At 54.2% G+C, this 12140-nt stretch overlaps 3 protein-coding genes across 3 annotated transcripts; 1 reads left to right on the top strand and 2 right to left on the bottom strand.

Annotated features, from left to right (window-relative positions):
* Positions 1–307: 307 nt before the first annotated feature.
* On the top strand, positions 308–2808 carry HMPREF1541_07388 (uncharacterized protein; the record flags this gene model as incomplete). Its single annotated transcript, XM_008721712.1, has 3 exons — positions 308–360; positions 430–824; positions 875–2808. The coding sequence occupies 3 exons, from the start codon at positions 308–310 to the stop codon at positions 2806–2808; spliced, it is 2382 nt and encodes a 793-aa protein (XP_008719934.1).
* A 2028-nt stretch (positions 2809–4836) lies between these two features.
* On the bottom strand, positions 4837–8042 carry HMPREF1541_07387 (uncharacterized protein; the record flags this gene model as incomplete). The annotated part of the gene is made up of 10 exons (XM_008721711.1): positions 4837–4933; positions 4980–5082; positions 5126–6275; positions 6403–7346; positions 7393–7440; positions 7489–7544; positions 7594–7655; positions 7705–7740; positions 7788–7867; positions 7922–8042. 10 exons carry the CDS (start codon positions 8040–8042, stop codon positions 4837–4839), a joined length of 2697 nt encoding a protein of 898 aa, XP_008719933.1.
* A 1388-nt stretch (positions 8043–9430) lies between these two features.
* Positions 9431–10749, bottom strand: HMPREF1541_07386 (guanine nucleotide-binding protein alpha-3 subunit; the record flags this gene model as incomplete). Its single annotated transcript, XM_008721710.1, has 6 exons — positions 9431–9530; positions 9577–9815; positions 9864–9993; positions 10041–10169; positions 10224–10569; positions 10620–10749. The coding sequence occupies 6 exons, from the start codon at positions 10747–10749 to the stop codon at positions 9431–9433; spliced, it is 1074 nt and encodes a 357-aa protein (XP_008719932.1).
* Positions 10750–12140: the final 1391 nt, after the last annotated feature.

Raw genomic sequence — 12140 nt, 5'->3', positions numbered from 1 at the left:
AAGTCAATGCCACTGCCATGCATGGAGAAGGGCGGCGCCAATCATATCCACCTTGCCGCCTTGGCCACGCGCGCGCTGTCTCACGACCATCTTCGGCCGCTGCAGTTTCGGTCGGGGGTTTTCGTCCTTCATCTCACCAGTCGGTAGTCAAGTCCAAGTGCCCTCGTCTAGTCCGGCTACACGGCAGCTTTTCCCGGTCTTGTGCACCCACATTTGACGTGGCCGAATTCGGTTGAGCGGCACGCCCTCAATTCAAGATCGACGCCTGTCTACAAGGCATGAGTGCCGCTGCTGAGTGACCGTAAGAATGACGGCACCATTTGAACCTCAAGTTGCTGTCATCGATTTCCACCATCAACGGTAAAGTCTCCCCCAAGCCCCTACAGAAGCCTCTCGATAGACAATATCCTGACGAGGCTCACCCAACAGCGGACCCGAGGTTGAGTTCTGGGTGACCGAGGCAGGGCAGAAGCTATACGACCACAATGACTGGTCTTTACTGGCCTTCATGGCCCTCTCAGACGGTGCTCACGCCATGGTGGAGGACTTCAGTTACTTCACTCTTCTGCATCAGCCCGGATTTGGCGCGGGCGACGAGAAAGCGCCTCAGGCAAAGGAAGGTGAGGTTGCGGAGCCGCGGAATGGCGCAACTACACTCTTTGGCATAGCTTGCACACGCCAGATCCGGTCCGATCGTTTGCGCACACGCTCGAAGAGCGTCACCCGGAGCAGTGTCCAGAAGTCGGTCGTTGTGATCGTCAACGGCGTGTCTGGACTGGGCGAGCTGCGGACTCGGCTCGGGATGGTCACGGAGATGTGGTTTGGTAGGGTTTCTGTTGTCGCATTCTCCTTGCACAAGGCTGACTGCAGATAGCGCAAGATGATTTCACCGACACCACTATTCTCAAGGGGTTTCAGGACAGCCTCGTCAGAAGCGCAGCGCAAGGTAGCCCCGGCGAGCATTTCTTTGGCCTATCTCTCCGCGAAGTCATCCACGAGTTTCGGCACCAAACGCTGGTCCTCGTCAAGTGTCTCCTGCTCCAGCGGAAGATGCTGTTCTTCTCCTCGAAATGTGAACGCCTATGCCTGCTGCAATTCGCCCTCCTCTCTCTGCTGCCGGGTCTGACAGCTCATCTTGAGACGGCTGCACACCCCTCGATGGAGTCCACCGAGAAGCCGGACCCTACAGCGATGAAGACGCCGCGGGCGGAATTGCTGGAGTCTTTCGGACAGCCGCTGCGCATCTTCTCCAAGGGGGCTTTCTTCTCGCCCTACACTCCGCTGCAACACCTCGACATGCTGGGCAACTACAACACCAAGGCCTACGTGGTTGGATCCACGAATTCTCTGCTTCTTCAGCAGCAATCAAGGTACGCCGACATCATGGTCAATCTGGACACGGAGCCGTACAGCATCACGATTTTCTCGCCTTCACTGAAACAGGCCGTCAATCTATCCGCAGCCGACCGTCGATGGATCGACAATCTCACGCAGCAAGTAGTGGAGACATGGGACCCCGAGAATCCGTCACGGCCGAAGAACCATGGTTACGCTGGCAGTGAGGAAATGATCAGATTACAATTCGAAGAGTACATCCTCAGCTTGTGCAGCTGTATGGCCTACCAGGTGTACCGTGAGCAGACTGACGGCACGGTCCAGAGTGTCATGTGGAAGGACGACGGCCAGGAGACCGGGGTCATCAGTACAAGAGATGACAAGGAGCCGCCCGAGCTCGAAGACAAAACGGCGAGTGAGAAAGCTGAGGAGCCTTCGGTCGCATCAGCTGAAGCCAGCACAATGCCAGAAAAGCCTCCGCGGCCTGAAGCGAGAGTCTCGACCTCTGACTCGCGATCGTCTTCGCAGGCAGCCCGCCATCGGGCACATCTACGCACTTCCTCCCTCGATGTCAACCTGCCTCCCGCCGATCTTGACAATAACGCCTTGGATTTCCGACCCGAATTCCTCGCTTCGTGGCGAGAGACGCGCAACTTCGAGCTGTTTATTGCCTCTCTTGCGCTGGAAGCCACGACCGCGGCACAATCCCATGCCCTGTTATCCGCCGACGCCAAACGGCCACGCATATTCGATCTGATCCCTCCTGCACATCCGACCGGAGGCGGGCTCAACATCGACGACGTGCAGCGGCGGCTGCAACAGAGCATCGAGGATTTCCGCACCACGTACAAAGTCGACGAAAGATACCGAGAAACTCGCGAGAACGTGGGCAAGGCACTCGAAGCCGGCAGGGAACGATGGGGCAAATGGTGGACTGAGATGGAGGAGAAGCGACGCAAGGCCCACGAGCAGAGCACCCAGCCCGGCTCCGTGGCGAGCAATGCTACAGCTGCCACAGGGGAAGCAAGCAAGTCTGCCGATACCAGAGGCGCGCCTGCCCCAGCGGCGGGGGGCACGTGGGCGGCGGCTTTCAGAGAGCGGGCGTCGAAAGTGCAGAAGCCGGACCCAGTCGCGATGCAGGCCGTTGCGAAGGATAATGCGGCCAAAGCAGGCGCCTACCTGAGTTCGTGGGGGAGTTGGGCGAAGGAGAAGAGCCGGGACTGGCAAGATCAGCGGACGAGGAGGAGCGAGGACAGTGGTAGCGGTGTCTCTGCTGCTGCGTCTGCTGCGCCTACCGCTGCCGCTGCCGCTGCAACGGCAACGACAACATCGGCGCCATCGGTCTCCGTTACAGCTCCTTCGACGGGCGCATCGGTGGACGAGCCAGGGACGACGTCAACAAAGCTGGAAGCTGAGCCGGCAGTCAAGCCGAACCGGCAGTCGGCGGGCAAGTTTACGGAGAACATCGATTGAAGGCCATGCCGTTGCATGTGAGAAGCTGGATTATGGGTGCTTTTCGATACGAGACGTGGCTGTTCGTGGAAGACTTCGAGCGTTCTAGTAAAAGCAATAGATATCTAATTGAAGTGGCAGTCATATTGAAATGATGATTCGTGGCCCCGAGCCCCTGACCTTGATTGCGACTGACTTCAGGCTGGGCTGGTCGTCGAACTCAACTGACTTTTGCCTCGGATCGAGCCTCACCCAGCAATGGCTGGAGTACAAGCAGCGGAAAGTCACGTAGACCCAGTACTTCTTATGAGCAGCGGGATTGTGTTGTGAGTGTGCATTGGGAAGGTGGGGCAAAAGCCAGCCCCTTTCCCGAAGTTGAACCCCGCTACCGACTGTCGCGGAAAACATAAGTACTTTGAGTCACATCTCCCGCCCCATATCCTTTTGCTTTCCTCTGCTTCTTTCTTTCCATGGGTGAGGGAAATGTCTGGCACCAGAGTCTGACTCCCCATGCACCCTGCCACCGACTCGACATCGACGCCCAGGCCTGGCGTGGCCGCCGACGAAGCTGGAGCAACAATCCCCACCTGTATGGAACCAGTCTCTGGTGCTAGACATTTCCCTCACCCATCCCTATGTTTTTGCTACGACGCCTCACGCGAAGCCGCGACGTTCGGTGACTGTCGCCGCTGGTCAATGCCAGGCCCGCGACGAGACCTGGCCGCATGCCACTTTGCCGCCAGGACATTCTGTTCCAAGAAATATAAGCCGGTGCCGTTCACGAGAGCTCCGTTGGCGGCCTCTAGGGATCGCCAAATGACACGGTATCGTGTCATCGGATCTTCCATCCACGAGGTGGGTGAGGGAAATGTCTTGCAATTGCCAAATGGCACATCTATCGATTCCTTTAGCCGGAGGAGCGCGAGCAGGAGCGCGAGCAGGAGTACAAGCGCTGTGTTCACGCGTCCTCGACGGCGAAAGGTGAAACCTTATCTTAACCTATGTTGTTTCGGCTCGGCGCCAATGATAGGCATACCAGGCTCACTGTCTGTGCCTGCTTTGTGCAGGCCGATGATGAGTACACCAAGCTCATTGTCTTTGCCTTGTGTTGGCCGATAATGAGTATACCAAGCTCATCTGTGTCTGGGTCCGCCGCTGCGCTTGTATTCGCTAAGGGACAGTTCCTGGCGTAAGTTTGAAGACCTGAAACACCGCTTCAAGCTTGTGGACGAGCCACTTTCTGAGAAAGCCCCCCAGGAGGTCCAACACCTGCGAACAGAGCTCTACGAGACTCTTAACAGCCTCGCTGAGCCGCGAAAGAGTCGGCACTCCTAACGAAGCCTCCCTTGGGAGTGTTACCTGGTCGAAGAACGCTCGATACTCCGAGCGCGTCATTGCCTGGCCTCAAGTTCCACCACTTGATTACAACTCTGTTGTGCAACAAACATTCATACAGCTCTGAAGGTGGTTCTGAAGAACGAGGAATACCCTTGGGAAGAGAAAAAAGATCATTGACAATTTCTAATATAGCCACATAAAAAAATTTAAAAAAGGTTACAAAACGAATCTTCTTCATCATCAGAGCCTCTACGAACAGCGGGCCTGGTCGCTGATGGCCTGCTGATGGCCTGCTGGTGGCCTGCTGATGGCCTGAGCTGCATGCCGATGTGTCATATCATTGGGAGTACGAGAGCACACTTTCACAGTCTTTGTTCTCGCAATCTGAGGCAGCAAGTCGACACCGACTTTCATGGATCTTGTCAAAGCCTACGAGCCACGTGAAGAAGGAAGGCATGTAAGCTTTTGGCTACTAATACTTTTTGGTTTTCCTCCCCAACGAAATGTCCTTACGGAGTGATGCTCGTAAGTGCCTGTCGTGTATCCTGTAACTCTTTCCCTCATAACCGCATCCAATGTCCGATGTCTAGGTCAACCAGTGCCGCCGCTAGCGTGCTAGTCTGCAACCAATTGCACTGCTGTCACCCTAAAAAGCACGTTTTGTCTATCTCAGTGCATTGGATACTTCGCAGACGTAGTCGAGCCGAATGTCTAGGTCTCAAGGCCAGTACGTGCGCGCACCTCGGCTTCCTCTTTGACCTGGAGCGGCTCAATGTTCCAAATGGAGTCTGCATACTCCTCGATACAGCTACTTCCAGTTAGCGATTAGATGACAGGAAAGGGTTGCTGCTCACCGATCCGATGAGAAAAAGCCCATCCGGGATACACTTTGAATCGAACGAGTGACCCACTTGTCTTGGTCTTTGTAGGCCTCATCAATGAGGTCTTGGGTTTGACCTAGCATCAGTTAGCAATCGTCCAAGCGCGGTACTACAGGGACACTTGCAATAACTGTGGAAATCGTCCGAAACGAGGTAGTAATCACCGTGATCGACGATACCATTGATCAAGCCGCTGAAAGCACCCTGGTCGCCAAAAGCGCCCGACTTGATGTGATCAAAGACTTTCTTCAGCTCGGGGTTGAGCTCGTATTTGCCGTAGAAGTGGGCATGTCGTAGATCTTCAACATCCTCAGAGAGGGTACCGAACAGGAACACGTTCTCTTCGCCAATCTCGCGGGTGATCTCAATATTCGCACCGTCCAGAGTGCCGATGACCAAGCCACCGTTGAGCACAAACTTCATGTTGCTGGTGCCAGACGCCTCGGTTCCGGCGGTTGAGATGTGTTCGCTGATGTCGGAGGCCGGGATAATGATCTCAGCCTTACTGACGTTGTAGTCCTCTAAGAAGATCACCTTGAGCAAGTCGCCCACGTCTTTGTCGTTGTTCACAACCTCACCGACCTTATTGATGAGATGGATAATGGTCTTGGCCATCCAGTAGCCCGGAGCAGCCTTGCCACCGAAGATGGAAACTCTGGGAGCCAGCTTCTTCCTCTCTTCCGCAGACATTGACTTGATGGCCATGTATCGATGAATGACGCCGAAAATGTTGAGTTGCTGGCGTTTATATTCGTGGATCCGCTTAACTTGAACGTCGAAAAGAGCCTTTGGATTGACGCTGACGCCGGTCGTGTTAAGAATGTGTTGAGCGAGGCGGACCTTGTTGGCATACTTGATCTCGGACCACTCCTTCTTGAAATCCTTGTCGTCAACGAAGGCCTCGAGTTTGTTGAGCAGTGTGAGATCCTTGAGGAAGTCGTAGCTGCCGACCTTTGATGCAATGAGCTCTGATAAGCGAGGATTCGCTTGGTGCAGCCATCTTCTGGGCGTGATGCCATTAGTGACGTTGGTGAATTTGTCCGGACCGTAAATTGTCACGAAGTCCTTGAAGATGGTGGTCTTGATCAGATCGGAGTGCAGTTCAGCCACACCGTTGACCTTGTGTGAACCAACAATGGCCAAGAAAGCCATACGAACCATCTTGGGCTGAGACTCCTCAATGATGGAAACTCTGGAGAGAAGTTCGCGGTCCTTGGGGAAGCGCTTCTCTACAAGCTGCAAGAAGTACAGATTAATGTCGTAGATGATCTTTTCTCACATGTTAGCAATGCTCTCTAACGTGTCAATGGCAAGAACTGGGGTGGTCCGGTGTTCGACGAGGCCAGTATCCGAGCTACGTAGGGAACATATACAGCAAAAGGAAGGTACTACTTACTTCAAGGTGTCGGGGCAGGAGATTCTGAATAAGAGGGACAGACCACTTCTCGAGAGCCTCAGGAAGGACAGTGTGGTTTGTGTAGCCGAATGTTCGAGTGACGATATCCCAGGCTACATCCCACTTGAGGCCTTCGATATCGGACAGGATGCGCTGAAGCTCGACAATAGCCAGGGTTGGATGCGTATCGTTGAGCTGGATAGCAACATGATCTGGGAACTCAGACCACTTCCTCTTGGATTTCTTGAAGCGGCGAACGATGTCGTGCAGTGAGGCAGCGCACCAGAAGTATTGCTGCTTCAGCCGCAGCTCTTTACCTCGCTCGAGGTTGTCATTGGGGTATAGCACGGCAGAGATGGTCTCGGCGCGTTGTTGATCTCCCACAGCGCTCTCATAATCACCGGCGTTGAACTTTGCAAAGTCGAACTCGCCGGAGGAGGCTTTGCTGGACCAAAGACGGAGGTTATTGACGGTTGGAGTGCCGTAGCCGGGAACGGGGACGTCATAAGCGACAGCAGTGACGATCTCACCATCTTGCCAGGAGGTGATCTGTCGACCTTCTTGATCGGTGTACTTGTTAACCCAACCGTAGAACTGAACGTCGACTGTCACGTCGTGTCGAGGGAACTCCCAGGGATTGAAGTCGAGCCAGTAATCCGGAATCTCCACCTGGTAGCCATTCTCGATCTCTTGCTTGAAGATACCGTATCGGTATCTGAGACCGTAGCCCCAGGCGGCGTAGTTGAGTGAAGCCATGCTGTCGAGAAAGCAAGCAGCAAGTCTTCCCAGACCGCCGTTGCCCAGAGCGGCGTCGTGCTCCTGGTTGACCACATCCTCGATGCGGAATCCAAGATCGGCCAGACCGTCTTTGGCAACGTTCTTCAGACCAACATTAAGCATGGCATTGTCAAGAGCTCTTCCCATCAAGAATTCTAGAGAAAGGTCTAAAGTGTATTAGCGGGCGACCTGTAGAAAGTCGGTACTGCGTACAGTAGATTCGTTTCTGATCAGCAAAAGTCTGTCTTTGTTGAGTCTTATCTGTCATAGGCGTCAGTCTTGGGTTTTGCAGCGACCGGTCATACTTACTCCAATCAATGACCAGGCGGTCTCTGAAGGCGAGAGCGGTTCCGGAGTAAGCGGCACTGTGCAACCGTCAGTCGGACAACAGCAGCAGGCTGAATGAGGACGAACAGCTCATCACAGTTGAAGAGGGAACGTGCGAGAGTTGTCTCAATGTGCTTGACGACCTCTTTCTGTGTGACTTGTCAGCAGTAGTTGTGACTGCGCTCTAGAGACACGAACGCCGAACTCGTCCTTGGTCTTGAAGCCGGTCGCAGACTGGAGGATGTCAGTCGGGCAATGTAGCAGCGATTGCCTCAACCCACAAACTTTCTCCATGCTTCCCTCATGTGCTCTGGGATGCTGCTCTCGACAGCCTTGATTTCACCAGCGCCGAAGCCAGTTACTGTAGGAAAAGTCAACCCGCGCATCAAACCAGTCGGCAGCTCTTCGCACCTACCTGTTCTCTTATGCTTAGGCCTCGTGAACCCCGGCCCAACAGGTCCTTGCATAGTCGAGATAGGAGCATGGGTGCTCATCTTGCGCTCGCGGGGAGCCTTGTCGACGGCTGCGGTAGCCATGACGTGGGATTAATGTGAGGCACGATGTCACGACAGTCGTATAGTGAAGTAAGGATAGAGCTCGGGGAAACTGGTCAGTTAACAGACCGGAGGAAGAGAAAAGGTGCGGTGAATATCAGCAGGATGACAACGAGGGGCAGAAAGTGTGGTATGAGACTGAGTTGGAGCTTGATTAGCTGCGCGACTGCTCGCGAGAGGTGGGAAAGCGCTAGCAAGTATCCGGCGAGCCTGGATGAGGCGAACAGCAACTGCAAGCTTAGAGAGACTACTGGGTATGGCGTGCATGCGGGCCGGTCGTTGCTGCAGCTCTACTCAGCAGGTGGTTTACGTGGGCTGCTGGCTGTAGCTACCCGCTGCATTCTTTGGCAACGACCCACTCTAGCTACAGCAATCATCGTCGATCAGCTTATATCCATGAATCAAGCTCTTGGGCGATATGGAAGAATGGGAGGCGGTGAGGCAAAGAGCATGGACAAGTTGGACCGAGCATGTGCTTGATCGTTGTTAGAGGGGGATCGAATGTCCATCGCTGATTGTAGTATCATTGTGCAAGTAATCGACCTGCTGGTTTCAGACCACGCGCATCGTCGTCCCCTCTATCGCACTGTCTGCCCTCCGCAATCCAACGGCATGCCTCGACCTGATGCTTTCCCTCTTATCTGTGGCGACAATACTCTTCGCGTACTTGACAAGAGTGTCTCAGAAATTCACCGAGATGCCACATAGTGGGGCACGACTCGCTGGCGAGGAGGGGTAGCAGCTGATTTGTGGGGGCAAAGCTTGAAGGCGGAAACGGGTGGGGGCGGACTTAGGCCCAGATGCCCACGAGTCGGTATCTAGGTACGAGTAGCTTCACATGGGTGACACGACACGGTCAAAACATTGCTCGGCCTTCAAAATGGCAGTAGTCCCTCACATCGGTCAATAAATGCTCGTATTATAGTCAGTAGTACAACGACCCATTTCCTGCTCTTGATGTTTTCACGCCATATCTGACCCTTGGCCATTCGTTCCGCTGACTCCATACCATTTTCGTGTCCTCTCGAAGCGTGGCTGTCGGAAGGAATCCGTTCTTGCATCAATTCTCAACTAGAGAGTCGTTCCCAATGGTCCTCATCTCGGGTCTGCTTCCACCTCCTGCTTCATTCGAGTGTGTTGAATCCCACGCTTCCCTGCGTTGGGCGATTACGGCCTGACGTGTTGGTCGCTGCTGCTCTGTCGAATCGACCTGCTCCAACTTTTGCTCCTGTGAACGAGGAATGTTCCAACCGAATTCACCTCGACGCCGCTTTTCGTAGGCCGATATCGAAAGCGCTACCGTGGTTCGTGGGCCTCTGAGTGAGGCCAACATGCATCTGAAATCCAAAAGTTCCGTGAAATCATCGCTATCATAAGATGCCTGAATCCTTGAGGGCGTTCTGCAAAATCGTTTCCTTGACCGCCGCAAAGACCAGCCGAATATTGGTTGTGTCGGTGGCTTGTGTCAGGCTGCTCAACGTTAGCCTTGCATGTGTACAGGAAGCAGAACACTTACTGAGGGTACAGATTGAGTTGCGCCCGATTAACTTGGTTGAACCGCCATAACAGGTATTTGGCGGCGCGGTTCACATCGTTACCGCCTGAATAGTCGGGGAAGTAATTTCCTAGAGGCGACCGTCCGAGCTTCTCTTTGAACAGATCGACTTTGTTAAGGAAGAGGATTATACTCGTCCTCATAAACCACCTCGAATTGACGACTGAATCAAACAAGACAAGACTCTCCATCATTCGATTCTGCGTACCGTCAGCAACTCATACTCGTGAAAACGCCAATGAAAGTACCTGGTTGGCTTCCTCTAGCAACACTTGATCATACTCGCTTAGCGCCACACAGAAAATGATCGATGTTACATTCTCGAAGCAGTGAATCCATTTCTTGCGTTCGCTTCGCTGACCACCGACGTCGAACATGCTACCACTGGTCAGTCTCGGTCCAAAGGAGGAATATGGCAAGCATACTGTATGCTCAGTTGCCCCATGGTAAATCTGGTCTCGTAGATACCCGTTGTCTTTGTTCGGGCTCGCAACACATCTGCTTCATTGGGGGTATAATCAGGAGCCGCTAGTCGTCGGACTTCATCGAAGAAACTAGGGTGGTCAGCAGCCTGACAAGGACCAAATGCTGCGTGACTTTTGACTTACTATGACGCCGAGTCCATGAGGTAGAACTCGCTCTGTCGTTCCATGGTCTTACTCGCTGCAGGGTCACTCCAGATCGCTTCGACCGCGTCGGCGGCTTTAGGGTCAAGACTGCTGTCTGGGTCGGGGTCGACATTATAGTCCTCTATGTAAGCAATGTAGTCTTTGACTTCTTGCCCTTCAGGTTCGATCTCGAACTGCTGCATGGCGGCGATGAGCGATTTCATGCAGTCAATGAGATTCTTGTAAACGGTCAGGCGATATAGCGCCCTTTCTTCCTCTGTGTACCCATTCTGGTGGATAATCTTCATCTGCTTAACAATTGTCGACTTGCCACTCTCGCCCGAGCCTACCAGGAAGTTAGCACAAGGCGACCGCGCATACAGCCAGTGAACGAACCGAGTAGCAGGATCTTGCATTCTCGCCGTAATCTTCTCGAGTCTTCCTCGAGTTTGCGGTCAATGGCTTGGCTTCTTTTCTTCTGCTCTGTATCCTCTCCGCCGCTCTCGGTACTTCCACATGCACCCATGGTAGAACCAGGAAGTGAAGATGGTGCGACGAGGAGGTCAGGCGCTGCCCGGTGCGGCGCAGGGAGTCGACTTCAGCGCAGCCCAAAGCTCCTGCGATCCGGCCGGACTGTGGAGTCCAAGTTATGGCTCGGCGACTTTAGCTGGCTGGCTGAGCTGCTCAAAAGTGGGAGATCTAATTTTACAAAGGTAGCAGGAGGCGTTGCGCAAGGACTAGAGGTATCGTAGGAATGTCTGGAAGCTCGGACGTTGGTGGGCACGATGTGGGCTGGGTGATGTCGGATGAAGCCGAACCAGCGTCGCGATGGGTGGAGAGAGCAGAGGATGACGGCCGGAGAAGGTCGCCCCGGTAAGTCTGTGGGCGCGACAAGCGTGGCAGGGCGAGTATCGAAGACAGGGAAAGATGAAGTGAGTATAAGGTCTGATCGCTTCGGCGGTTTCGTGTCGAGCAGAGGTGCACGAGAGGGGGTGGGACGTGAGAGGGTACGAGTAGTAGCTCAGCAGGAAGGTGGAAGAAGCAAGACTCCAGAGCCTGGATTGGTGACCACGCGGTGGAGTTAGCGAGCACAAGCGGAGGAGGGCAAGGCCTAAAAACTAAGCACCGCAGAGCGACGCTACGCCACCCAGTTAGGAGTCGATGAGTCCAGGGCTACGAGTCTGGGGCAAGCTCTGGACTCAGTAACGTTGGCCACAGCAGCTGGGCACGGGGCTGCCTTGAGGCAGATTCCAGCGGCCCCGTCCTTTCTTCGAGGCAGCATTCCACTACCTGCGACCACATCCAGGCAACGTTTGTGCATACAAGTACAGCTCCTGTGTTGTGCGACCTACTTAGAGCTTTTCTGGTGCTCTACCAGTGGGATCTCAGCGACAAACAATTTGGTTAGAGCTAAGTCACCAGAGAATTAATTTTGACGCAAATTACTGGTGACTTGGAGGGCATGGCACGCACCCTCGAGATTGCATCGCCGCCCGTGGACAACCTTTTGAGCTGCTGGGCAACATGAACTTGATCCGTCAACTGAGTGATGTGATATATTGATCACGGGCCCCGTTCAGTAGGTCTCGGGATAGTGAGCTCTGCTGCTACTGGGACTAGCCACGAGCCGCCCAAATGGGATTCGCCCTGGCTCCTCGTGGTGCTTTTGCTGGGCTAAACAGCACCAGATCCGCAACCCCTCCAGCTGATTGGAAGAACTGCCCGTCGGATTTGGAGCTCGTATCGCACAGCACGGAGTACTTGTCGCGCTTAATTTGCCCCGTCTGCTTGCCAGTAAGTGATGAGCGCCCCTCCTTTTCTAACAGTTTTTGGCGCAGACATGTCCGCCACTATCTGCCTCCTGTCCTTGCTCTCGAGAGTCTGCCTTCAGTGACGTGCGCCAACACTCAGCACCGG

Source organism: Cyphellophora europaea (genome assembly GCF_000365145.1).
Source record: "Cyphellophora europaea CBS 101466 unplaced genomic scaffold supercont1.7, whole genome shotgun sequence".
Taxonomy (NCBI): Eukaryota; Fungi; Ascomycota; class Eurotiomycetes; order Chaetothyriales; family Cyphellophoraceae; genus Cyphellophora; species Cyphellophora europaea.
This window is presented reverse-complemented; position numbering and strand designations above follow the sequence as displayed.